Source organism: Eschrichtius robustus, chromosome 5 (assembly GCF_028021215.1).
Source record: "Eschrichtius robustus isolate mEscRob2 chromosome 5, mEscRob2.pri, whole genome shotgun sequence".
Lineage (NCBI taxonomy): Eukaryota > Metazoa > Chordata > Mammalia > Artiodactyla > Eschrichtiidae > Eschrichtius > Eschrichtius robustus.
Window position 1 is genome coordinate 35906652 of NC_090828.1, and position 27752 is coordinate 35934403.

The 27752-nt window shown below is 39.7% G+C and overlaps 1 protein-coding gene across 11 annotated transcripts in view; it reads left to right on the forward strand.

The window, feature by feature from the left end:
* The window catches only part of FTCDNL1 (formiminotransferase cyclodeaminase N-terminal like), a 113694-nt gene that overhangs the window by 38168 nt on the left and 47774 nt on the right, over positions 1-27752 (forward strand). For 8 of the 11 annotated variants that reach the window (XM_068544714.1, XM_068544710.1, XM_068544708.1 and 5 more), the window contains exons 2-4: positions 9737-9863; positions 12524-12619; positions 14186-14338. In XM_068544714.1, coding sequence (XP_068400815.1) covers positions 9737-9863; positions 12524-12619; positions 14186-14338 — 376 coding nt within the window. Of the gene's footprint in view, positions 1-7534; positions 7619-7707; positions 7941-9736; positions 9864-12523; positions 12620-14185; positions 14339-24820; positions 25050-27752 lie in introns of those variants that run through there. The other 3 variants (XM_068544713.1, XM_068544704.1, XM_068544705.1) reach the window with 3 other exon arrangements.

Genomic DNA, 27752 nt, shown 5'->3' on the forward strand with positions numbered 1-27752 from the left:
TCTTTTTTCATACACAAAATTTGTATTATCACAGATATTTACTTTCATTATAATGAACAAAATATAATATATTCCTATTAATATATTTGGTGTTTATTTTAAGGCTGGACATACTTGAGAAGATCAAGCTATCTTACAGAATATACAGTCTTCTGATTGGTTTATTCCTACATCAGTAACTACTTTAGGTTGACCCAGGATAAATTTTTAAAATATCTTTTCCACACACAACCTTCTCTATTATTTGTGCTTTTATCAATAAGTTTTAGATAATCTAATTAGATTGGAGTAGTTTAACATATGTTTTATAATTTGAATAATTACTTAAAAAATGTATTGCGGTCTTTTTTTAAATTTATTTTTTTCATTGAAGTATAGTTGATTTACAATGTTGTGCTGGTTTCAGGTGTACAGCAAAGTGATTCAGTTTTTTTATACGTGTTTAAAATATATACAAAAGAATATATATGTATATTCTTTTTCAGATTCTTTTCCCATATAGGTTATTACAAAATATTGAGTATAGTTCCCTGTGCTATACAGTAGGTCCTTGTTGTTTATCTATTTTATATATAGTAGTGTGTATATGTTCCTCCCAAATTCCTAATTTATCCCTCCCCCACCTTTCCCCTTTGGTAACCATAAGTTTGTTTTCTAGGTCTGAGTCTGTTTCTGTTCTGTAAATAAGTTCATTTGTACCATTTTTTTTAGATTCCACGTACAATGATATCATATGATATTTGTCTTTCTCTGTCTGACTTACTTCAATTAGTATGATAATCTGTAGGTCCATCCATGTTGCCGTAAAAAACATTGGGGCCTTTTATGTCTTACATTGATAAATGAAGAAAACTCAAAGATTAACAATTGTTTGAATTTTATTTGAGTAAATTAGTAGCTATCAAGTGGATATTTGATTTTGATTTACAAAATGTATTTTCATTACATATTTTTCATTTAATATTTTAACACTTGTAATATAAATTCAGCTTTAAAATATGGGTAGCTGAGACCGCTGCTACAAACCAGTTCTATTGTCATTCAGAATTTAAGCCCATTGATCAAATGGCATAACATGAAATAAAAGAAAAAAAATTGGATGGGGGGTGCAAAAAAGAAAAATGGGCCCCATATCTAAATAAAATACAAAAATCTCCTGGGAGGAACACTGCCATCCTTTTGCCCCAAATATAGAAATGAAAATACTGATGTCAAAAGTGACAGAGGCACTGAGAAGGGCAGGGCTGTATTACAGTCTTCTGAACTGGTTAGTGATACAGTAACCAAGCCGCTTTCATCCTTGCCTGTTGTCTGACTATAATTGTCTACTCTATTTGATTGCATCTTCTTGAATCCTTTTTTTCTCCTTCCCCCAAATCTTTATCCTTCTGGTTTCTGTACCACATTTCCGCAAGTATTAATTAAAACCCTTGATGGATCATTTCAGATTTGAATATCCATTTGTATTTATTTTCCTCCACAGAAATTACTATTAAAACCAATCCAATAATTTAAAAAGTAGTGTGGGGCTTCCCTGGTGGTGCAGTGGTTGGTTAAGAATCCGCCTGCCAATGTAGGGGACACAGGTTCAAGCCCTGGTCCGGGAAGATCCCACATGCCACGGAGCAACTAAGCCTGTGCGCCACAACTACTGAGCCTGCGCTCTACAGCCCGGGACCCACAACTACTGAGCCCACGTACCACAGCTACTGAGCCCACATGCCTAGAGCCTGTGCTCTGCAACAAGAGAAGCCACTGCAATGAAAAGCCCACGCACCGCAACAAAGAGTAGCCCCCACTCGCCTCAACTAGAGAAAGCCCGCGCACAGCAATGAAGACCCAACGCAGCCAAAAATAAAATACATAAATTAAAAAAAAAAAAGTGGTGTGGATTTTCCACAGTGCTTGTGTTTTGAGACAGTGTTATGGACTCGATTCAAGATAGAAGGTTAATCTTCAAAAGACGAGAACTTTGTATAATGTTACAAAAAGGGTTTCAAGCCCCACAAAGTAGTTGAAATAGTCAGTGGTTTTCAAAGGCACCTTAGCATTCAGAGAGGGGCCTTGGAAGAAGCAGTAATGGGGGCAAAGCGTAGGACTGCAGGGACACCCCCAGTGCCCACCCCTAACCCTACTTCATCATAAACTCTGCTTCCACCTCTACTGCCTGTTTGTTCCAGATCCAATATTGTTTGAACAAACATTACAAGGAGGTGCCAGATGATTTCTAAGGTCCCTTCTGACCTGAGGTTGTATGAATTTTTATTTTCAAATCTTTTTCAAAAACATAGAACTTAAAGTAAAAGCTGTCAGTAATAACTGAGAGGCACAAGGTAGGATAAAGAAAACATTAAAAACAACAGAACCAAAAAATTTAACTTTTCTACTTCTTCCTATGAAATTAGACATTTTCTATTTAAATGTAATGAAAAGACACAATTTAAAAAAGTTAAATCCCTTCAAACACTGAGATATACAGTAAAAGACAAACAGATCAGCAGGAAAACCTTAATTCGAACCTTCAGTTTGAATGTCCTGCAGAGACAGACCTTGGAGATCTGCCCAAGAGCAGGAGAACTGGTTCTCTCCAGAAGGGGTCCTTTTCAAAGCAAGGGGTGACACATGGGAATTAGGGCATGCAGACATCACAGGATGCTTCTGTTCAGGGTCTCTGATTCCTGTGCATACGGGAGATTACCCTCTTGGTGTCAGTAAAAGTTGACATTCACTTAGATATACATACATAGGACATTAAACAACAGTAGCACAGAAGTGCCTACAAGTGCACAGAGCATGACTGGACACTACTGGACTGTCACAAGATGTGTCGTTTTTCTTAATAAAAGTTGGCAGTCATCACCCCCTGGTTGGATTTTTTTTTTTCTTGGCTGCGTTGTGTCTTTGTTGTTGTGCACGGGCTTTTCTCTAGCTGCGGCGAGTGGGGGCTACTCTTCGTTGCAGTGCGCGGGCTTCTCTTGTTGCAGAGCACGGGCTCTAGGCGCGCAGGCTTCAGTAGTTGTGGCACGTGGGCTCAGTAGTTGTGGCTCGCAGGCTCTAGAGCACAGGCTCAGTAGTTGTGGTGCACGGGCTTAGTTGCTCCATGGCATGTAGGATCTTCCCAGCCCAGGGCTCAAACCCGTGTCCCCTGCATTGGTAGGCAGATTCTTAACCACTGCACCACCAGGGAAGCCCTGGTTGGAATTTTTAAGTAAATATTCATTGATTAAACCTCATAATGCAACAAAAATTCATGTTACTTAGAGGACAGCATTTCTAAACATTCTCAGTATTTTTCTGGAAATAAGATACATTTTGTGAATTATAATAGTTTTAGAAATAATCTTAATGTAGTCCCATAAGTTAAGACATATCTTCAGCAAAAACTCAGTCTATTTTAGGGATTGCTCTTCATCTGCAATATAACTAATAGGTATAAAAAAACCAAAAAACAGCTTTGGAGAGAGGCTCTGGGAGACACTTTATTCCATTCAACACCTAGCCTCCATAATAAAGGAATGCACAATGGAATGACCACAGGGAAGGTGGAAAAGGAAAGGAATGAATTAAGGGGTGAATGGATCATAGACTTACTTTTTTGGCCAGTACATGAGATATTCTGGCTGTGAAGGAATAGAATGCATAACCAGTGATTCCAATTTAAGCTAATAACTATGCTTACATTGTACTCTACTGGTTTCTCATGATAAAGAAAAATAAAGAGATCAGCTAACTAGAGAGGAAGAATCCAGTCCATATTGTGTAAAGGGAAAGACATTTCCCAAATATTAAGATGAAAACTTGTTAATTCTGGGAATTTTGCTGTTTTTTCCCCCTTGATTAAGACAAAAGTGGCTAGAGATCCATTTCCCATAATTAAGGCAAAGACGTAAGGGCAATGGCGTTATTTCTGTTAGTTGCTGTAACATCTTTGGATATCAAACTCCTTTTCTTCATTTAAAATAAATGAATAGCATAGCTTCCTCCACTCCAAACTAAATAAGGCAGCAGTGAAACCCATTTGCTATTTTAGAAAATGACTAATAGAACACATATTTCATAATGTCACATGATTCAAGTAATTTATTACTCACAAGCAATTAAAACCACTTCTGCACTTAACTTGTCCTAGAATGACAACTAAAGTCACTCTTTTTTAATTCTTCATTTATCAGACCACATTTATATGGAAGAAGAAACAAAATCTTCTCATGTTCCATGAGGAGGGAAGAAGGCAGAATGAAATCTGACATAGTGTAAAAATATGGTGAAAGTGTAATCTTAGAAATATTGCACAAGGAATTAGACTTCTGTCTTTTTTTTCTTTTTTTTTTTTTGGCTGTGCTGCCCAGCTTGGGGTCTTAACCCTGCCCCCCACTTCCCCCCAGCCCCCCCTCCTCCCCCCTCCCCCCTCCCCCCCCTCCCCCCCCAGGAATAGAACCCGTGCTCCCTGCAGTAGAAGCTTGGTGTCCTAACCACTGGACCACCATGGAATTCCCTACACTTCTGTCTTTCTAAGGGAAATTCTCTACTCATATTTCCCTGAACACAGATAAATGCTAGAATATGAAAAGAGAAAAAAGATTCATTGTATTAATTAAAATGTTCTTTAAAACAGTATTTCAAAATTCCACAGCACAGTAGGAAGCTTTCTAATTACCATATTCTGAAATGCATCAGGTAAGTAGGTAGTGAAATGGATTAAGTTAGTAAAGTTGATTCTTTTGCTTGTTCTAATAAGGGCTTGCCTTCTTTTGTGATAAGTTGGCCGAGTCTCCTATATATGAAACTCTTGAACAAACTGTAAATTATATGTATCCGCTGGCCTGGAAATTTCTACCCTTGATATTTTTGGTTCTGTTGCCCATTTGGGGGGCCAGAAGAGAGGATGCAGGCGAGGCAGAGTGGTGCAGTTTCCGCTCAACCCTACAAATCAGAAACAGGCTGGCATGAAGGGGAACACAACCACAGGGCAGGGATCAGGGTGAGGTGAGTGTGAGTGAGTCTGCAAGTGCAGGGTAGGATCCTGCTTTACTTAAAATTTTGATATTTTGTTTAGCACTGATTTCTTATTTTGTATTAATTTTGACTTCTTAAAATATTGCATTACCGAATTTTTTGGCACCCACTTATATTTTGTGCCCAAGCTGAATGCCTCCCTCGCTCACCCTAGTCCTGGCTCCCTCAAGCAGTACTGGGCTCTCCATTCAAGTAGATCTATGGAGCCACACTAGAGCACAGTATCTCCCTTTTACCCGCCTCGACTCGGATGGGCCAGGGAAGGCTTTTACAAGAGCTACGTTCTCCCTGCTTGCAAAACTGAAAATGAAGAGTACAGAAAAGTGTCCTCTTTGTCTCATAGGGAAGCTATGGGAGTGTAGGAAGCAGTTGTCATTGATGGAACTGACACTGGGACTTTTAGCTGTTCTCTCTTCTAGTACTTATTTGTTTCTGGACAGGATCCATGATGAGCAAAAGAACTAATGCCCTGAATGTGGATTTATTAGCAGGAGAAATGAGGAGTCAGAATAACACATTCACCCAAAAAGTATGAAAAAATCCCTCCACAGCATGCTCAGTTAAATAAAAATGAGAGGCTTGATATACACATACATTGTAAATGTGACATAAACTCTTTTAAAGCATGAAATGGGCAGGATTACATGTGATAGAGCTAAACTAACACCAAGGGTACTTTTCCATTCTTGAAGAGGTCAAAATAATACTTCCAATCTCATTGCTAAACTTCTCATCAGCCTTGCTGGTATCTGTCTCCTTGTCTTTTAAAAAAAGATATGCTTACAGTCTTCAGGCAGGGGCAGATGCTGCCCCCCTTACAAAAGAACCCTGGGGCCCTGGTTCCTCTCCATTTGTGTTTGACATGAGTAGAGTGGAGAAAGGGACTAAAGTTTACTGAGTAACTCCTCTGTGTTGATGCTTTCAGAAGCATTATCTTACTTGATGCCCCAGCAGCCCTGGAAGAGAGAGTGGTTCTCACAAAGAGGATTAGGAGATGCAGGGAGGAAGATTTAGTCCTGGCAGGTGCTACAGCTAGAACCATGAAGCCCCTAGGTGTCACACTGTTTTCTCTGGCGGGATATGATAAGACTAGGTGTAATGTTACTACTCTGTCTTTCGTTTTAGCAAGTCATCTCATCATACGATTGTTGGAAAGGTGAAATACAGGGGCTTCAGTTCCATTGTCTTCCATGGAAAGAAACTTTGGATACTGCAGAACTTTTTGGAAATTGGACGTTAAAGCTATAGGCAATAAAATTTCTTGAAAGAAGAGAAAGTTGGGGATGTTGATCTGGTTAAAGAGCTCTCAAAATTATCTGCTGGCATTAGATGGGTATTGGTTTTTAGGCATTAACATGAGTATAAATCTATTTTATGCATTTCTATGCAGAGTCAATAGAAAAAAACCCTAAATATATATTTAATTCCTTAGGGTCCCAAAGCATTTTGAGGATTTAAACTGATAAACCAACCTCAAAGGGACTGATACTTGCAACTAAAACACAGACACCTCTGGGGTGAAATGTGGCAACAGTTTGACAGGCATAGCAGTAGCTTAGGCCAGAAAGGATTTATCCAATTAAAATTATGGGATGAATTCTGGCTGGCAGAATGTAATTACCAGACTTGGAATGGATCCAGGATCCTGAGGTTAACACCCCTCCTCTTGCCAACAACCCTCCTACCTGCCAACACTCTGAGATGGAGAAGGCTGGATCTGACACAATCGCACATAATACTGTTGTGACATCTAAGTACAATGATGATGATGTGAGAAGCATCATGAACCTGATTTTTTTTAACACTCATTATGTTACTTATTTTTATGCCACATTAGGCTAGAAACCAAATGTCCACATAAATGTTAATTTCCTCAAATCTGTGTTTAAAAAGTATAATTAGAAAATAAAAAATAGATTTAAAAATTAATTTATTCCGCCAAAGTAGTTATTTAGTGATTATTTCACTTCAGGAACGAAATTGGATCAAAATGGTGACATTTAATCCTTGTTACATTAAAAAAAAAATAGCAGGTCCTGATTTTTTGGAAGAGAAATGTATTCTCAAGGTTCACTGGCCTAAAAAGAAGGGAAATGCTTAATGCCTGGTTCCTACTCACTGTAACTTAGACTAAATGGGTATATGCTTTTGTCTTGGGGTGGGTCCAGACCATATTCGCAATCGCTCGCGGGCAGTATTTCTCAAAAGGGAATTTATCAAAGATGCGTTTGTGTGTAAACCGGGGAAAAGAGCCCCCTGCTGGTGTAGGATCAGTGGGTAATGACCTCATCATTAGATTCTAATGCCCTTTTAAAAAGTCACCCATTTACTAGAGAACTGTGGAGAGTTACAGGTTAAAGCAGGTGGGGCGGGAAAGCAATTCTAGAGAGAACGTTAAGCTCTCCGGGACGCCTGCACGCGCTCGGGGCCGGTGGGGTCGGGTGGGGTCAGGTAGGGAGCTGCAGAGCCGAGCCGGCGGGCGGCGGGGCTGGAGCGCGCCCGGGCGCCCGGGAGGCGGGGCCAGCGACGGAAGCTGCGCGCCGGTCACGCGCGGCGACTCCGGCTCGGCGCCGTTCTATCCCGCCGCCCTCCGCGCCAGCAGGTGGGTCCCCAAAACCGCGGAGCAGCCGGCGTGGTCGCAGGTTCGAGGCGGGCCCGGGGCAGCGCCGCCGCCGGCCGGCCTTCGCTCCGGGGCCCGCCGCCCGCGGACGCTGATACCCCTGCTGGAGTCTCCCGGGGCCCTCAGCGAGTCCCTCGGGTTACCTTTCGGCCCACGTGGCTCTGGGCCACTGCACACCAGAACCTGGGCGGGACCGCGCAGGGGGTCCCAGCGACGGTGTCTGCCCCAGACCTCGCACTACGGCCTCCTCGGCGAGCCTCTGCCGCCCTAAAAGTGCCGACGGTGGTGCGTGCGCAGGACACAGGTGATGTGGCAGAGCCGTCGCGAACTGCTCAGCTCCTCAGGGGCCCAGCCGGTTCCTCCGGGGGAGGCAGGTTTTAGGTCTCTCGCCGGAAGTAATCCCAAAGGCGATCGAAGTGGTGGGAGGACTAGGATCACACTCTCTCAAACCACAAAGTGTTTGGGGTCTTGCTCGGGGTCACATTCTTAGAGGCCGAGGGAGAGAAAGACTTCCCCTTTTTACTAACAAGCCTGACTGCTTGCCAAAAGCTTGATATTGCCCCTAGTTTCAGCTTTTGCGGTGAAGGTGGATTTTTCTAACACCATCTTTGTGTGATTTAGCTGTCCACAGGGAATAAAAATGTGGAATGAGAGGATGAAACTAATCCTTTCTTTTGCACTGTTAGGGGTTGCCATAAACACCATTTGTTAAAAAGCATAATTATGTTGGGAAAGTGCCTGATGAGACAATTAAGCTACATAAACACACTGAAAACAAATGAAAGCCAGAAGACGCCCACACCCCTTGTGTAAAGCAATTTTTTGTTTACATAAAAACGAGAGATGTCTGAGCTGCTTTATTACAACAGTGTTATTAATGTCTACAAAATCCTAATGACCGTATTTTTTATGAATTTTCAATCATGAGATGATGGTCACAATATGAAAACCTGAACTAACCATGAAGCCCTGTATCCCCTCTTAGGTTAAAGTGATCAGGCCAACGAACAATCCTAGTGAACAGAAGCCAGTGGATTTATGCATGGAGAACACTATTAATGGCACCACAGCATGTTAGCTTAAACTTATGAGCTTAACGTGTGTCTCAGAGTTGGACATCATTCCCTGCAGTATCCCCACACGGAGAACATTACGTGCCACAAAATGACCCTCATCAAATATTTGCTGATCGAGTTCATGAGGGCCACATTCACTTTTAGCTATATTTAACAGAGGCTGAAATATGATGGCCTGATCTTAAAAAGGGGAATTATTTTCTTTTTGTTTTGAGATATTGAAATTTCTTTAGTTCATAGTATCATTTGGGGTATAGAAAGGTAATTAGTTGAAAATGCCATTCTAGAGTACTAAGCAGAATCAAAGCAACCACCAAAGCTTGTGTGGAATCATTCCATTTTCAACAAAATCAGTCACATTTTTGGCTGATTATTGAGTAACATATCAGAGTAGTCCATGTCAGTTCAAGGTACAGAGTCCTGTGAAACAAGATTTTAAGCTGATATAGGGACTGTGGAGATCAAAGTACAAGAGAAACTTAGTCATGGAGTTGTCATTTAAAGCCCCCAAATGAGTCCCTTTTGTTAGTTCATATACTGCCCATGGCATGGCCTGTAGAGATACCCTTTCTCTCTGTCAGAATAGTTTTTGTGAGAATCAGCATATTAAGTAATCTGCCTCATTTCTCTTTTCTGCATTTCCCCAGTAATCTCATTTAACAAAAGTATCATGCCTGTTTGAAAACAGGATTAAACTGTGGAAGACAATTCTTAAAGGGAGTAACACTTTAATGAAGAAGTTTCACAGGACAGAATTCAGACTGAGTATCTTGATGGTTATTTTCTAGTGTTGTTACTATCTTCATATGTTCATATGTGCATGACCACATATACATGGTTTCCTGGTTGAGTCAATCTGAGGATTTTATCCTTTAGGTGTTACTGAGGAATGAAATAGTGAAGTATTCATATTATGACTGCCTGGTTTCCAAAAAGCTATGATTTTTTTAAAAAGTTTAATGAACGTGAAAATGTGAATGAACTGTAGAAACCAAAATGAAGGCTTATTTTTCTCCTATTCTAGACGAAAATTACCATGTCTTCTTCCAGACTGGGGCTCCGTTTGGCTGTCTGTTTATTAAACATTTCAGAAGCCAGAAGAAAATACATTGTTGAGAACGTAGCGAAAGCAGCTCTTCTTGAAACAAATGGTAGGAACAACAGGCAATTGAAGTGAATATGTAGTGTTTTGATAATACAGTAATTTTTGTACTCTGCTAACAATGTCTATAGAACACTCTTCTTCTTTCTTCCTGAATTTCCCCCCTTGTTCTTGGGCTGTTATAGCTTCTGCAGGACTCCAGGATACTGAGATAGACGACTTACTCAGATGCACATATGCTCTTTTCCAAACGCCTGCATACAATCCACAGCATATTTCTTCACATTGGAGAGAGTGTCTGAAATGCACATTATTCAGGATATTGGCAGGCTCCTGAGGAGGATACATTTACATAAAGGTTTAATGTTTCCCTCATGGGCCATTTATATGATCATTAATAGAATGAGCATAATTGTATATTATGCTTTTTATTCAGCAGGTTAAACAAAAAATAAACTTACCAAATATCAAGTACTCTTCAAAAGCACTCCTGCCACTAAAGCCCATGCTGTCATTGCAGCATTAATATTTCTACTCCATTTTCTCCGCATAAAGACTCTTAGGCAGTTGCATTTAAATGATGTGTGTATGATTACTCTGCGATGCAATTCAGAAGACTGAAACTCAAGCCTCCTTACTCCCTGGTCCAGTATTTACTATAAGAGATACTACTCTCTCTCTTTTTTTTTAACCCTTGTTAAAATGTTCATGTGATGACGTACAGTTCTAGACATTTGTTTTTACTTTCACACATACACAGAACATAGTGTATTTATAGACTTACAATCACTTAACTTTGTTATTTGAAATCAACAGCTTTTTGGCAACAGGTGAACACTAGGGTCACAGCCCTAAAGCATTTGAGACAGTCAATTTTAATTTCTGGTTGTCATTTTTTATTTGGTTATTGCTTTTCATGAGGGAGAAGTGTTTCCCCCAGCCCGTTTCTAATGCTGAGCACATTTAAGTTACTGTCTTGCAACTTTGAGGGAACTGGAAATGTCTGTGAAAATTCCTGATAGTTTCTGATAAGAAAGCTCCTCTGGAGTCAGTGTGCAGCTGTGCTTTTGCATTCTCTTTGCAGTAAGAGCCAGCTTGGGCCCCTCATTGTCAGATAGTACATCTAATAGGATTGGGTGAATGTGCAGAGACATATTCTGTGATTAAGTGACTGGGCGGAGACATTTGTGGAAGCCACACACTGATGGATGCCTGGGTCTCAACTCACAGTTTTTATCAGCTTATTAGTGACAGCAGCTCAAATGGAATTATAGCTATTACACTCCATTACAAATACCAAACAAGTTACTTCTGCTGAGGTTCATACTGACAGCTCCTCCTGCCAGCAGTAATTTTTTTTCTATGTGCATGCTTAAGAAATTTCAGGAGAGAGTGTTTCATTCTTTCAGCATTTGATTCAATTGAATCATATGAAACTGAGAATAAAAGCTTTTCAGAAGAAGATTTAGAATGAAAAAATAAAATAAAATCGTTTCTTTTCTTCTAAAAGCTTAAGTATGTTGAAAAAAATACATAAAAAGAGGTTGTATGATCGTGTTCCTACTCCACCTTTCATAGTTTTAAAAATGCAGGGAAGGTAGCACTAGTTAAGAAAATGACCTGCTGTTTTACAAATACTTTAAAGGCATTTATTTTTAAGTGAGTGGAATAAAACTGTATCACCTATATTTTTTTCCAATTAAGCAATGTGAAAACATTTAAATGACCTAAAAGGTCTTATGGAAGGAAAGCTGAATTATAAATTTTAGACCTACACCAGGGCAGCTCTCTGTAGATGCTCATTTGGCTATGAGTGAGTGACATAAGTTTATCTTTTCATGTTATTAAAATTAATAGTGCGGGGCTGCTGTAAGCTCTGTAGTTGCTGTGTGTAACTTATTTTTCCTCTCCTCTGAAAAGATTAATTGTTAAGCTGCCAGGGGACAGGGCGACAAAGGTATAATGGCATAGTGAAAGGTTTAATTACCGTCTGAAAACTTTTGTCCTTCACTTTGAATTTGCTTTTGTAGGCATAACGAGGAACTTTTAAGGAGCCTGAACCAGGCTTGTAAACTTCAAAAATAACTACAGGGTTATGTGTGGTTGCCATACAAGGGTATGGCAGCTTTCTCCTTCAGGTTACACATTCAAGTGAGTCACAAGCTGCTGAAGGCTGGAAGTCGTTAACATCTGAAGGCTGTTGGTGGCCTCTGAAAAGGAGATGGTGGAGTCAGAACAGTTTCTAATAGGCAGGTGCACGTATCCCAGAAACCTCTGCTCCAGGCACTAATTGGCCTACCCTAGTTTTTCCAGATGTTAGATTTTGATTTCTGGGTTTGGAAGGAAAAATTGACAAGGCCTAGAAGATGAGATTGATAAGGAACAGAATTTAGAGTGATATGATCTGGCGATTGAAAGAAGAGCTACCGTCTTAGTCTGAGTTAAGAGAACTTTGGCAAGTTCAGAAGCAAGTGCCAGAAAAGTTCTCTCATAGACACCAAAGCCTAGTATCTGAGCTGAGCCGTCTGCTTGTAGTGGGCATTACTGTCTACAAATTTCATGATTAGTGAGTGTCACTTCAGAGGTCACCCCCCAGAATTTTTCTCTTAAACTATTAAACTATTTCTATTTAATTATATCAGAAGAAATAAAGTATTAAGATTTCATCACGGAAAAAATTGTTGCATTTATGTGTTGTTTTCTTTATAGGGCAGAAACATCCTGAGGTATCAGTGCTCAACATATTTTCTGATCAAGAGTACAACAGATCAGTCATTACCATAGCAGCTTCTGTTGCTGAGTTAGGTAAGATTTCAGTTTCTTTTTTTTTTACATATGTCTTTTGGCGAAGGGTCAGCTTCAGGTACACCTGAATGCTCTTTAATCACTGATTTCCTGTGTTAATCTGGATACTCCCCTCCATTACATAGGGAGTCTACCTCAAAACTGCATTTCATCATTTTTCTGAACATGTACCTCTCAAACATTTCCCATTTCCTCTTCATTAAAATGAACCTTGGGGGTCCAGTACTTAATAACATTCTTTCCTTGAAGATGATCACATATCCTTTGTGGTTAAGAAAAGTATCTTCAGGTTTTAACCTGTGAAGTCATAGTGTTGAAGTCAGCCTTGATTTCACTGGTAAGTTGACATGGAATGAAACATGCTAAGAAGTTGTGTTTTGGGTTGGGAGCCTGACATCTTGAGTTGATCCACTGGGTGAAATGAAATGGGTTTCAAGTCTTCTGTTGTAAGGTTTAGTGGGACAACTTGAATTTGAAGGTTCATAATTGTTTAAACAAAAACCTGTATTATTTTAGTATTGCTTGGTAAAGGGTTTAAAATATTTTCTTTTTTAAAAATAATTAATTAATTAATTAATTTTTGGCTGTGTTGGGTCCTGGTTGCTGCGTGTGGGCTTTCTCTAGTTGCGGCGAGCGGGGGCTACTCTTTGTTGTGGTGCACAGGCTTCTCATTGAGGTGGCTTCTCTTGTTGCGGAGCACCAGCTCTAGGTGTGCGGGCTTCAGTAGTTGTGGCTCGTGGGCTCTAGAGTGCAGGATCAGTAGCTGTGGCTCACGGGCTTAGTTGCTCCAAGGCATGTGGGGTCTTCCCGGACCAGGGCTCGAAACTGTGTCCCCTGCATTGGCAGGCGGATTCTTTACCACTGTGCCACCAGGGAAGTCCTAAAATATTTTCAAATAAACTTGACTTCAACTTAGCAGATTGTCTTTTTTCAAAAGGTATATTTGTTTGGAAAACAAAGAGCTGATGGATAGTTCCCAGCAGATGTAGGACCGATTATCTTCCTTGTTGTTTAGCTCTCTTGCCAAATGGTCATACTGCACTGCGAACAAAAACTCAGAGTAATAACATAACACTCTGAGGTGTCTATAATATGTATTTAGATAGAATAATTTAATGAAAAATCTAATTATAAGAGCAAAACTAAAATACTTGTGCTTTAAACAATTTACGTTTGTGTGTATATTTTATTATAAATTCATAAAATATTCTGAAAATAACAAGGAATTTTATCAGATTAATTTGATAAAATTGAAAAAATTTAAAGTAACCAATTGTATAAAAAATACAATACAAAGTGTCTTAAGACTGATAAACTTTGTATACTTCCTCCACTTTGGGGAGTAAAGAGTTAGAAGAAATGTGAAACTTTATGACACTTGGGAGGTGGGGAGAGGGGAAATGTTGGGTCTTTCATTTTTCTTTATTTTGGATGGAAAAACAATCTTCTGTACATATTACAGAAAAACAACTGGTGGGACAATAATAAATATAGCTACTTCTTTAGATGCGATTGAAAGTTTAATGATTTTTTTTTTTTTTTTTTTTACAATTTTACATTTTTAAGGCAATTCCATTCTGGCTGCCTGCCTGGAGGCCTTCCAGTCAATTGATATGGAGGTTCAAGAGGGGATCCATCCTTGCCTGGGAGCAGTGGACCTGATTCCCATTTACCCTCTCTCTGGTATTGGAGTGGAAGAGTGTGGAGCTGTGGCCAGAAGTAAGAGAAAGTTTGGGGTAGTGTGTTATTCCTTAATGGAAACCATTTTTACAAGTCAGAACAGCTTGTGACAATATAATCGCTCCTCAGTTCCCTGGGAAAAGTCAACCTTGAAGAATTGTATCAACAGTAAGCTTCCATGGGTTGCAGTGGCACACTGTGTCGTTGTGACTCGTCCTTCCACTTTCTACCCCGTGACGCTCTGGAATACTAAATGCTGTGGGATGCAGCAAATCAACCATTGTGTCCCTTACAAATTCACGATAGACCATGAGGAGACAACATTAGAACTCTAATGAGTTCTTTAGACTCTTTGGGACAGAATGATGGTGTGTTTCACCCATCTGTGTCCTATTTTCTTGAGCAGGAGTAATGATGAGGTTGAAAACCCACTTAAATGTTAACTCCTACCCCTTTTTCCCTCTGATTTTTTTTTTTTTCTTTTTTCCTTGTGCACAACGCTCTTTAAGATTTTCTTTAGAACTGAACTGTCACATGCTTGATTTCAGCCCCATGGGTAAGTTTAATTTGGAAAATTTGAGCTATGTCACTTGAGGTGTTTTTGAATTAAGCAAATTGGGAAAAAAGAAAGACCTTTTGCCTGGACTGTCTAGCTGGTTAATTATGAGATGCAGAGACTCATAACCTTTGGAGAAAAGGCCGCCTTAGGATGATTGCAAACTTCTCTGTGTGACCTCAGAAATCCTCTGTGGTGGTGCCTCATTTTTAGGTAATAGGGAAATGTCTAACATTTGGGATGTAGATTTGGACTCTAGCTGAGCTCCATCAAGCGCTGGAAATATGAAATGAGACTTGTTTCCAAAGGTGTATCTCACTCCATGTGCTGCATTTTAACATGACCTGACAATCGATGGATTATTTCCCAGAGAAATCTTGGCCCAAAATTTGCTTTACTTTTCATCTAAGAAAGAGTTAAAATTCAGCATGGGGGAAAATGCATTTCACACAAAAATGAAGAGTTCAGAATTGTCCAGACCAGAATAATGATTATAATGTCTTCAAAACAATTATGTTCAATTACATTAAATCTCAAATTAGCTAGTACATGAAGTTCTCCATTACATCAGGGCTAGTCCACCCCAGATGTTCGGCCAGAGTAGGAGACAGTTGACAACAGGAGGGTCTGGACACAGTATTTCTCCCTTCCTTTGCCCTTTTGCTTCATTGGCAGCTACTGTACCTCATGATTTAAACATGGACATTTCTAATTAAATGAGAGCTCAGCTGCATTCTTGAACTAATTTATAACATTCGATTTGAAATGTAATAGCTTCAATCTTCATCTGATTAAAACCAGTCATATACTGTACATGGTTACTATTTTGATGCTCCAACATGCAGTTTTTATTTTTACATTCTCCTTTCTGCACAGCTGTTCGTCTAATATCATCCAATTTTTTTTTTTTTGGTTTTTTTTTTTTTTTCCTTTTTTTTGGTAACAGCATGCTCAGGCATTCGTATGAGGCAGAAGTATTCATGTTCTAGGATCTCACTGTTTTCAGAACAGTGACAGGATGTTTTTCACTAGAGTAACCCCTTGTCAGGGAAACCACGTTAAAATAATTTAACTAACTTTCTTTGGGAGGAAGGGCAATGGAGAACATTCCAGTGACGTAGAAGATAGTAGATATTGATATGTGTAATTCATGTATGTTTTATATGCAAAAATTCTGGATAATATATTTTAGAGCCTTTTGATAGCAGCTGGAAGCTTGCTTATTCCTTAAGGAAGGGATTCTTAAAGTGAGGTCCAAAGTTGATGTTCAGGGGACTTATAAATAATGTCAAAATCACTTGTAAGTTTTTATGATGTGCATTTGTATATACATACATAGATACACTCATAATTTTGCATATAATTTTAGTTTAAGAACTTCTAGAATAAAGGGCACAGCAATGCAGAGTCCTAGAGGTGGAAGCAGCCTGGGCTTGAGGACCTGAAAGGACTGCAGTGTTGCTGGCTGAAACTTAAGAGATGGGGTGCGGGGGGAAGGTTAAGAAATGAAGCTCCAGAGGTAATCAGAGGCGAGGTCATGAAGTCTTACATGCCAGCTTAAGGAGTTCACACTTTATCCTAAACACAGTGGAAACTGTTGGAAGAGTTTTAAGAAAGAAAGTCTATGATTGGCTTTGAACATTAGAAAGATTACTTTGTTTGTATGATAGAGAATGGACAAGGAGCAGGTAGATCAGTCTGGAAAGGTGATGGTGGCCTAAGGTAATAGAGAATGGAGAGAATGGGGAGACTCCATAGGAGGTTGGGGTATGAGCAGTGGTATGAAAGTGTCTTCACTTACAGATGCTGCCATGTAAAAAAGGCGACACATAGATCTAGTCTATATTTATTTAAAGCTTATAATTTAAAAAAATGTTTTGGACTTTGGTTTTCATTTTCTATAAAAAAACCACATTTAATCTATTAGGCTCCATTTCATTTTTATCTGTATTATGTCTCTAAAATTTTTCTCCTCCTCCCTTTTTCCCTTCTCCATTCCATCCTTCCCTCTCTGCCTTCTTTTCTCCTTCCTTTCCTCTCTTTGCTTCTTTTTGTTATCGAAATGATACATGAACATGGTTAAAAGTCAAATCTACAGGGTTTGTTCCCCAAACTCTAGACCTACATAACTTCCCTTTCCTCCTCACTCTGTACACACTTCAGTTTCCTTCTCCCCTGAGCCAAGTACTTTCAACTATTATTATTTAGGATTCAAATCCAAATATCTGAATATCATACCTGTATTGCTGCTTCTTTTTTTAAGTTTTAGGCATTGTCTATTGACTTCTCACTGCAGAAGATGAGAATGTAGCTTCCTTTCACCCACCCCTCACCCCCAACACACACACACACACACACACACACACACACACACACACACACACATTTTCCACTTATTTCCGAATTCTCCCTCCTCACCATATGGTTATATCTTGGAACAGTATTTAGTGTCACATTATTATAACTATGTAAACATTATTTACAATGAAGCATTTAGAATGTTATTATTTTACCCTTTCTGTACAACTTTTTCTTTTTGCTGCAATTGATCATTATCTTTTTGATTGTTTGCTTTTTTATATACTTACCACTGGTTTAACCCCAGACTCTGTCACTAATGACATCTCTCCATGCATTCAGATAGAACACACCATGTATTGACTGTTCTATAAATTTCATCTTCTTAAAAAACTGTCTTTTAGGGGAATTCCCTGGTGGTCCAGTGGTTAGGACTCTGCAATCTCACTGCTGAGGGCCTGGGTTTGATTCCTAGTCGGGGAACTAAGATCCCACAAGCCGCACAGTGTGGCCAAAAAAAACCCCAACTTTCTTCTAGAACTCTCTGACCTGGCTCAGTTAGGACGAATTGCTCTCAATTTGTTGAGGATGACTGTCATCATGGCATCTCCCATTACTTTTATCCTGGGTGTTCCCTTCATCTTTCTCTATTTTGGATCCCCTGGTTCCTGAATCCCATATCTTTTCTTTTTTTCCCCCTTCTTTTATGTCCTTGTTTTGGTGGAACATATCCTCTACTAGCTTTCCAAAAAAAAGTGGGGTGGGGGCAGGGAGAGTACATTTTTGAGAACTTACATGTCTGAAAATGCCATTATTCTACCTTCACACTTAATTTTTAGTTTAGCTAGGTATAGAATAATAGGTTAGAAATAATTTTCCTTTATTTTGAAGATGTTGTATCAATTCTCATTTCCATGTTGCTGTTGAGACTTCTGAAGCCATTATGATTCCTGATCTTTGTATGTGACCTGTCACTTCTCTCTAGAAGCTTGTAAGGTCTTCACTTTGTACCTAGTGTTCTGGAATTTCTGTGATATGCCTTTGTATACGTCTGTTTTCATTCATTATGCTGGATACCTGGTAGGCCCTTTGAATTCTTGAAACTTGTCCCCCGGTGCTGGAAGTTCTCTTGAGTTATTCCATTGATATTTCTTTTTTATTTTTATTTTTAACATCTTTATTGGAGTATAATTGCTTTAAAATGGTGTGTTAGTTTCTGCTTTATAACAAAGTGAATCAGCTATACATATACATATATCCCCATTTCTCCTCCCTCTTGCGTCTCCCTCCCACCCTCCCTATCCCACCCCGCTAGGTGGTCACAAAGCACCGAGCTGATCTCCCTGGGCTATGTGGCTGCTTCCCACTAGCTATCTGTTTTACATTTGGTAGCATATATACGTCCATGCCACTCTCTCACTTCGTCCCAGCTTACCCTTCCCCCTCCTCGTGTTCTCAAGTCCATTCTCTACATCTGCCTCTTTACTCCTGTCCTGCCCCTAGGTTCTTCAGAACCATTTTTTTTTTTTTTAGATTCCATATATATGTGTTAGCATACGGTATTTATTTTTCTCTTTCTGACTTACGTCACTCTGTATGACAGTCTCTAGGTCCGTCCACCTCACTACAAATAACTCAATTTCGTTTCTTTTTATGGCTGAGTAATATTCCATTGTATATATGTGCCACATCTTCTTTATCCATTCATCTGTCGGTGGACACTTAGGTTGCTTCCATGTCCTGGCTATTGTAAATAGAGCTGCAGTGAACATTGTGGTACATGACTCTTTTTGAATTACGGTTTTCTCAGGGTATATGCCCAGTAGTGGGATTGCTGGGTCGTATGGTAGTTCTATTTTTAGTTTTTGAAGGAACTTCCATACTGTTCTCCATAGTGGCTGTATCAGTTTACATTCCCACCAACAGTGCAAGAGGGTTCCCTTTTCTCCACACCCTCTCCAGCATTTATTGTTTGTAGATTTTTTGATGCTGGCCATTCTGACTGGTGTGAGGTGATACCTCATTGTATTTTGATTTACATTTCTCTAATGGTTAGTGATGTTGAGCATCCTTTCATGTGTTTGTTGGCAATCTGTATATCTTCTTTGGAAAAATGTCTATTTAGGTCTTCTGCCCATTTTTGGATTGGGTTGTTTGTTTTTTGGATATTGAGCTGCATGAGCTGCTCGTAAATTTTGGAGATGAATCCTTTGTCAGTTGCTTCATTTGCAAATATTTTCTCCCATTCTGAGGGTTGTCTTTTCATCTTGTTTATGGTTTCTTTTGCTGTGCAAGAGCTTTTAAGTTTCATTAGGTCCCATTTGTTTATTTGTGTTTTTATTTCCATTTCTCTAGGAGCTGGGTCAAAAAGGATTTTGCTGTGATTTATGTCATAGAGTGTTCTGCCTTTGTTTTCCTCTAAGAGTTTGATAGTGTCTGGCCTTACATTTAGCTCTTTAATCCATTTTGGGTTTCTATTTGTGTATGGTGTTAGGGAGTGTTCTAATTTCATTCTTTTACATGTAGCTGTCCAGTTTTCCCAGCACCACTTATTGAAGAGGCTGCTTTTTCTCCATTGTATATTCTTGCCTCCTTTATCAAAACTAAGGTGATCATATGTGCATGGGTTTATCTTTGGAGTTTCTATCCTGTTCCATTGATCTATATTTCTGTTTTTGTGCCAGTACCATCCTGTCTTGATTACTGTAGCTCTGTAGTATAGTATGAAGTCCGGGAACCTGATTCCTCCAGCTCTGTTTTTCTTTCTCAAGATTGCTTTGGCTATTCGAGGTCTTTTGTGTTTCCATACAAATTGTGAAATTTTTTGTTCTAGTTCTGTGAAAAATGCCATTGGTAGTTTGATAGGGATTGCATCGAATCTGTAGATTGCTTTGGGTAGTTTAGTCATTTTCACAATGTTGATTCTTCCAATCCAAGAACATGGTATAACTCTCCATCTGTTTGTATCATCTTTAATTTCTTTCATCAGTGTCTTACAGTTTTCTGCATACAGGTCTTTTGTCTCCTCTAGGTAGGTTTATTCCTAGGTGTTTTATTCTTTTTGTTGCAATGGTAAATGGGAGTGTTTCCTTAATTTCTCTTTCAGATTTTTCATCATTAGTGTATAGGAATGCAAGAGATTTCTGCACATTAATTTTGTATCCTGCTACTTTATGAAATTCATTGATTAGCTCTAGTAGTTTTCTGGTAGCATCTGTAGGATTCTCTATGTATAGTATCATGTCATCTGCAAACAGTGACAGCTTTACTTCTTTTCCAGTTTGGATTCCTTTTATTTCTTTTTCTTCTCTAATTGCCGTGGTTAAAACTTCCAAAACTATGTTGAATAATAGTGGTGAGAGTGGACAACCTTGTCTTGCTCCTGATCTTAGAGGAAATGGTTTCAATTTTTCACCATTGAGAACGATGTTGGCTGTGGGTTTTGTCATATATGGCCTTTATTATGTTGAGGTAAGTTCCCTCTATGCCTGCTTTCTGGAGGGTTTTTATCGTAAGTGGGTGTTGAATTTTGTCAAAAGCTTTCTCTGCATCTATTGAGATGATCATATGGTTTTTCTCCTTCAATTTGTTAATATGGTGTATCACATTGATTGATTTGCGTATATTGAAGAATCCTTGCATTCCTGGGATAAACCCCACTTGATCATGGTGTATGATCCTTTTACTGTGCTGTTGGATTCTGTTTGCTAGTATTTTGTTGAGGATTTTTACATCTGTGTTCATCAGTGATATTGGCCTGTAGTTTTCTTTCTTTGTGACATCTGATCTGGTTTTGGTATCAGGGAGATGGTGGCCTCGTAGGATGAGTTTGGGAGTGTTCCTCCCTCTGCTATATTTTGGAAGAGTTTGAGAGAGATAGGTGTTAGCTCTTCTCTAAATGTTTGATAGAATTCGCCTGTGAAGCCATCTGGTCCTAGACTTTTGTTTGTTGGAAGATTTTTAATTACAGTCTCAATTTCAGTGCTTGTGATGGGTCTGTTTATATTTTCTATTTCTTCCTGGTTCAGTCTCGGAAGGTTGTGCTTTTCTAAGAATTTGTCCATTTCTTCCAGGTTGTCCATTTTATTGGCATATAGTTGCTTGTAGTAATCTCTCGTGATCCTTTGTATTTCTGCAGTGTCAGTTGTTACTTCTCCTTTTTCATTTCTAATTGTATTGATTTGAGTCTTCTCCCTTTTTTTCTTGATGAGTCTGGCTAATGGTTTATCAATTTTGTTTATCTTCTCAAAGAACCAGCTTTTAGTTTTATTGATCTTTGCTATCGTTTCCTTCATTTCTTTTTCATTTATTTCTGATCTGATCTTTATGATTTCTTTCCTTCTGCTAACTTTGGGTTTTTTTTGTTCTTCTTTCTCTAAGTGCATTAGGTGTAAGGTGTAAGGTTAGGTTGCCATTGATATTTCTTCCATTTTCTCAGTTCTTTCTGGAAGCCCCATATTTGGATGTTGGAACTCTTGTATTGGTTCTGTACACTTACTTTCTCTTTTTTTAAATCACTTTATATTTTTATAATAATTTCTTACAAATTTCCTCTACTTTATGTCCCAAGTCTTCAATAAGTTTTTCATTTCCTCTATATTAGTTTCCAAGTGCTTTTACTCTCTGAATGTTCATTTTGGTTTTTTATTCTAAATAATGTCCTTGTCATGTCTCATGAATATAGTGTCAGTGAATAATTTTTGACAGTTTCTTCTTTCTGCATGGTGTCTGTTCCCCAACACGCCCCTGCCACCCCCATCTACACCACCAGTTTCTTTTCTCCTGTTTGTTTTAAAGGCTTTCCTCAGATGTCAGATTATCATTGGTTGGCTGCTTACTCTAAGAGTGGACACTAAAGGACTGAATGGATAATCTGAGTATTTAGGTGGGGTTTGTCAGCTGTAGGCTGATCTGGCTGGGTTGTTTCTATGGGGAGTGCCTGTTTCAGTATCTTTGGGGTCTTTCCTCTTGGACTGTTCAATTTTCTTAGAGAAGGATTCTCCAGTCTTCAGCCTGGATTATACACACAGTTGTCCATGATTTAGGAGTTGAGTTGCAGAAGAGTTGAGTTGCAGAAGAGTTGAGTTGCAGAAGAGGGCTAGAAGAGTCACTGCGTTTATTGTGTACATGTTCCCTTAATTCCCCTCTTTTCATGAATCCCCCCAACCCTCAGCTGTATCCTGTAGCTCAGACGCCTTGTGTTTTTACCTTTTGTGTCTTCTGCCAGTTGCCTGTCTGTGCGGAGGGGTTGGGATCTAACTGCTGCTTAAACAGACTTTCCACCAGTCTCCCTGTTTTGAGCTATGCCTTTACCTTCTCTCCCAGAGTGAGGTCACCAGTTCTGACCATTTCCAGGTGCCAGTGCTCTAAGTCAGGCTGCTTCTCTGCTGTCTGGGGTCTGCTGAATATCCTGCTCTTCTTATATCTGCTCTCCAAGTTCCAACGCCATTGCTTCTTCTTCCATTTCTATTTGTTTGAGTGAATCAGTGCTTTAAAAAATAGACCTCTTTACCATCTGTTTCCTGGGGTATTTGGAAGAAGTGAAAGTAAATGTAGGAATCTACGCTCCCATCTTTACTTGGAAGTCCCTACTTCTCTAATTCCTCTTGGTGATTTTGATTATCTTAGATCCTTCAAGAACAACGAATTCACCTAATTTGGAACCAAAGGTAAATTTACAGGAACATTATTCTTTTTTCTGACTTCTAACTCAATATTGAAGGTATTTAGTCTCAATTTCTGGGCTTCAGTAAATTTTGTATAGACAATTTCTCCAAAGGATTACTGTGGGCCATCGTGCTGCCTGTATGTTTTCCGCATCTTCTTTACTCGATGGTTCACCTGCAGGAGCCAGCGTCTCTGAAACATGAGCTTGTTTCTCATGCACACACAAACCTTCCTGAGAAGGACTGAGTGAAGGTGGAGGGGAGGGGTCAGGGCAGAAGGTGCTCAGGCAAATCTCCCCAATGATTTGCCGGTGAAAATGGGCTTAACTAACATGTAGGTTCATAATATTCAGCTTTAAAAGTCTGGACCATAGCTATAAATTTTGTAAATCATATGGAAACTTGCTTTTTGTTTTATGTCATTAATCAAATGAAATAAGGTTTATATGATGCTTTAAAAACTGACATTATTTAGAATATTGGAAAGATAAAATGCTAGTTAAGTAGTTACATAAGTAAAGATTTAGCTCTTACGTGATTGAGTTTTTTTGGATTTATCTTAAAATAGATACAACATTAATGAATTTGATTAGAATTATCATCCTTGTTAGATGATTTTTTGAGTATTTTCATGGCTTAGAGGACATGTGCCATGACAGATTCACACAACATCAACACTTGTGTGATAGTCTTAAGGCCCTTCGATTACCTTATTACAGATTGTCAAAACATGGGCTGATCTGACAAATCAGGAACAACTTTTCACTTCAAGAATTTTCTACTCTGATTCTCCAGTTGCTATGGAGATTATCTCATAAAACAGCCTTGGATTTTGTTGAGATTAGTCAGTTTAGATGTTGGGTTCTGATACAGTTCTCTCCACCATTAGTACTACCTTCATTGCCATAGCATAAAAGCAATGGTTGATTTTACAAGCATATGTTAACATAGTTTTAGGACATAGCATTTACTTTGACAATTATAGGATACTGCCACCATATAAAAAGCTGGAAAAAAAAAGGGATTGCGCATTGGGAAAGTACATAAAATATCAAAATTGATTTCCAGCAACTTGAGTACATTCTAACTATGAAGGAGAGTTACCAGGTTGTTCATAAATGCATATTGCTACAAGCTTAATAAATGCAACAGGATTATATCAGCCACTGTAAAACAGAGCTACTAATGAGAAAGGAAAAGGCCAAATGGGAGAACTGGGATAAACTAACCTATTCTTCCATGACCAGCAATTACCGATGCACACAGCCATACTTGAAAAAGCTGCTCTCTTTCTCTCACTTTGGCTCTGCAGCAACCTGAAGTCCAAGTAAATTAATACCCCACAGGCACCCCTTGGCCAGTGGGGGACCTGAGCTGGTAGACGGACAATTCTAAGGCCCATTCCAGCAAGACCAAGCTCCAGTTGCTCGTAACGATGACTAGCTTGATAACACACCCTCGTATTGGCTTTCCCTTCTTCCCTGTTTTACTCTTGGTATATACTGAATAGACTTTATTGAACATTTTGACAAGAATAAATGTACCATAAGAATCTTCTAATTGGGATGAGTAGGTGGAGTGCATGAAACCTTTGCTGCCTGACTGTACATTTCTTGTAATTCTTCCCCAGTCTACAAATCTATAGTTTAAAACTGGGAGACCCCCCCACCACCACTTCACCTAGGGAAGGGGTCTCCTAGAATACTCAGGATCAAGCCGTGGGTCACTGTGGGAGATGTTAACATTCACCCCTTACTAGCAGAGCCAGCCCTGGGAGCCTCAAAGTTTAGGGGTTCTAAGTTTTCTGATTTTCAGTAGATATATATATATATAGCACCCAGAGATTAAATTTATGTTATTGCTGATGGTGTTTTAGAGAATTGGGACCTAATAGGGGATTTATAGCATATGATTGATATGATGCTAACTTTTTCAGCCCAGACTCCTAAGCTTTGCTGTGCTTTTCCTGAATTCCTTTTCCTTTCCATCTCTCCTTTCTAGCATATACAGTGACTTCCAGTGTCAAGACCACTAGGATCAGAAAATTCTAAGGAAATAATATATGATGCTAGTGGCTTTGATGGACCTATAAGATTAAGTGCATCAACCCAAGTCTCTGTACACCCTCATGCGTCCACCACTTGGTCTCCAGTGGGCAAGTGAGGGTGTGCTTCTCAGGAGACCCAGAGCATGTGATAATAGTAATGACGACAACACATGGTTATCATGATGTGCTATTACAATAATTATAGCATTATTATTAATTAGGTTATCATTTATTGTGTGACTCAAAATTGCATATATTAAATAACTCACTCTCCAATTTTAATTAACCAAGAAATATATAGTAGGATAATATCTCAAGATGATAATTGTTGTGCCTCTCTTTCCTCCATAGCTTATGCGTGACTGTTTCCTGGACAGTCTTGAGTTATTTGCTACCTTGAGGGGTATAGAATTGTTATAGTGAGAATGAAGAAGTTACAGTCAGTGTTCATGTTTGAATTTTTGACAACCAAAAGGAGAGGGCTTGGAAAAGCAGGTTACAAAGTTTATTCCATAGCAATAGAGTAGAGAAAGAAGGAAGGCCACCTCACTCACTGCTCCCAGGAAGATGAGGACTCAGGGTGGGGTTTGGGAGGAGAGCATTACAAATAGTACACTTCTTCCTTTCCCAAATCTTGAACCAATTCGACAGTAGAGAAAGGCAGATGAGAAGTGGAAATACTAACTTTACTACTGTTAAAACTATTATGACAGCTAGGCTTCCCCACCTGGAGAATTAGACAGACTCATGCAGCCAGTAACAGGCAGCACTAGACAGCACAGGACTGACCCTGGCAAGCTAATGGCAAGGAGGAGGTGGAGCGGAATGTATGTTTCCTGCTGATAGCTAGCTCCTAAGAAGGAAGAGGGGAGAGAGGAGTAGGCCTATGCAAACCCAGCTTCTCTCCCAAACTCCCCATCAGGGAATGGATGTTGGGAGGAAACAAGGCCAATGTTTTAATTTTCTAAGGCTGCAGTAACAAAAGTGCCACAGACTGGGTGGTTTAAACAACAGAAATGTATTGTCTCACCGTTCTGGAGGCTAGAAGTCCGAGATCAGGGTGTCGACAGGGTTGGTTTTTTCTGAGTGCTGTGAGGGAAGGATGTGTTCCATTTTGGCTTGTGGATGGCCCTCTTCGTGTTCACATGGCATTCTCCCTGTATATTGTCTGTGTCCAGGTTTCCCCTTTTTATGAGGACACCAGTCATATTGGATTAGGGCCCACTCCATTCCAGTATATGACCTCGTGTTAACTAATTATATCTGCAATGACCCTATTCCCAAATAAGGTCACATTCTCATGTCCTGGGGGCTATGAATTCAGCAGATGAATTTTTTCAAGGGGCACAGTTTAACTCATAACAGCCAGCAAGACCAGGAGGACTCTCTCCATGTGGAAGTAAACATCAGTAGTGGGCAGGAAGCATTTTCCTTCAAAAGGAGATTTAATGTGGTGGGCATGGGTGCATGGAAATGAGCATCCCCTGAGAGGTGGTAGAAAGGAGAGGGATTGTGGGTGGGGGGATGGGAGGATTTGATCTGTTTTGGGGGCATGGGGATTGGAGGACTTGACCTGTTTTGGGGGCAAGCGGCAAGAATTAGGGCTAGGCTTGAGACTACTAAGAGGTGGTTGAGTGGTGTCAGTGGCCAGTGGCCAGGAAGATGGAAGATGTAGGGGAGCCGAACACATACAAGGAGACCAAACTACCTCATGTGAACTATTTGTTTGACATTTGGGGAGCTGTAGTTGGATGGAAGAGCCACCTTAACTCTTCCTTGCTGTGGGGAGTGGGCTTTATACTGAAGGCTGTTTACACATTGCTGATACATTGGCCAGCAGAAGGATTCCTGGCCATCCCCAAAGCTTAGCCATGTCCCATCTGAACTACTCTTTGGGATAGTCCCAGCTTCTTAATATCCCCCCTGAAGGAGAATGAGAATCCTTACAAAGGGGGTGCACTATATGGAAGCGACAGGCCAATTCCAATCCCCCCCACCCTTTACATATGCGTATGTGTATATATATATATATATATATGCACGTGCCCATAAGTTTTTGATCAATGTGATCTAAACAGTTAAATCACATTGAATGGCTAGACAGGGAAGCCAAATGGTAAGTGGACAGAATAAGAATTTTGCAGCTGAATAAACCTGAGTTCAAGCCCCAGGTCTCCTACTTATTTGCTAGCTGACTTTAGGAAAATTGTTTAGTCTCTTTTATAGTCTTTTTGGTTTTGTATCTATACAATGGGGAATAATATCATCCTGTTAGGATGGTTATAGAAAATAGTGCCCACACGTAAAGCCCCTGGTCCCCTACCTCCCACCAGTAAAGAGCTGTCACTATTTTTAGTGATTCTCTGTGGCCTTATGGAGAGGGTTGCTGAGCAGTGGGGACCCAGGCTATCCCCCTCCACCATAAAGAGAGTGGATCCCTCTTCTCTGCTTTATGTTATCAAGATCCCAAATAAAGTACCTTTTGAGGAAAGGGATTGCGCGACAAGGTGTTTGAAAACCACTTGGGCAGGAGATCTCTGAAGTGCTTTCAGCTCTAAAATTCTAAGTCCTAAGTCCTAAGTCTAGAAGACATATGTGTGGGGGAGTTCCCTGGTGGCCTGATGGTTGGGATTCTGGGCTGTCACTGCCATGGCCCGGGTTCAGTTCCTGGTCGGGGAACTGAGATCCCACAAGCCATGCAGCGCAGCCAAAAAAAAAAAGAAAGAAAGAAAGGAAGGGAGGGAGGGAGGAAGGAAGGAAGGAAGGAAGACATATGTGTAAAATATGTCCCAGACTACTAATACACCATATTTTTATGGATACCTATATCTCCATGAAATTGTATGGTTTACTAAGGGTTTGGGGGCACATAATTCTTATGTTTTT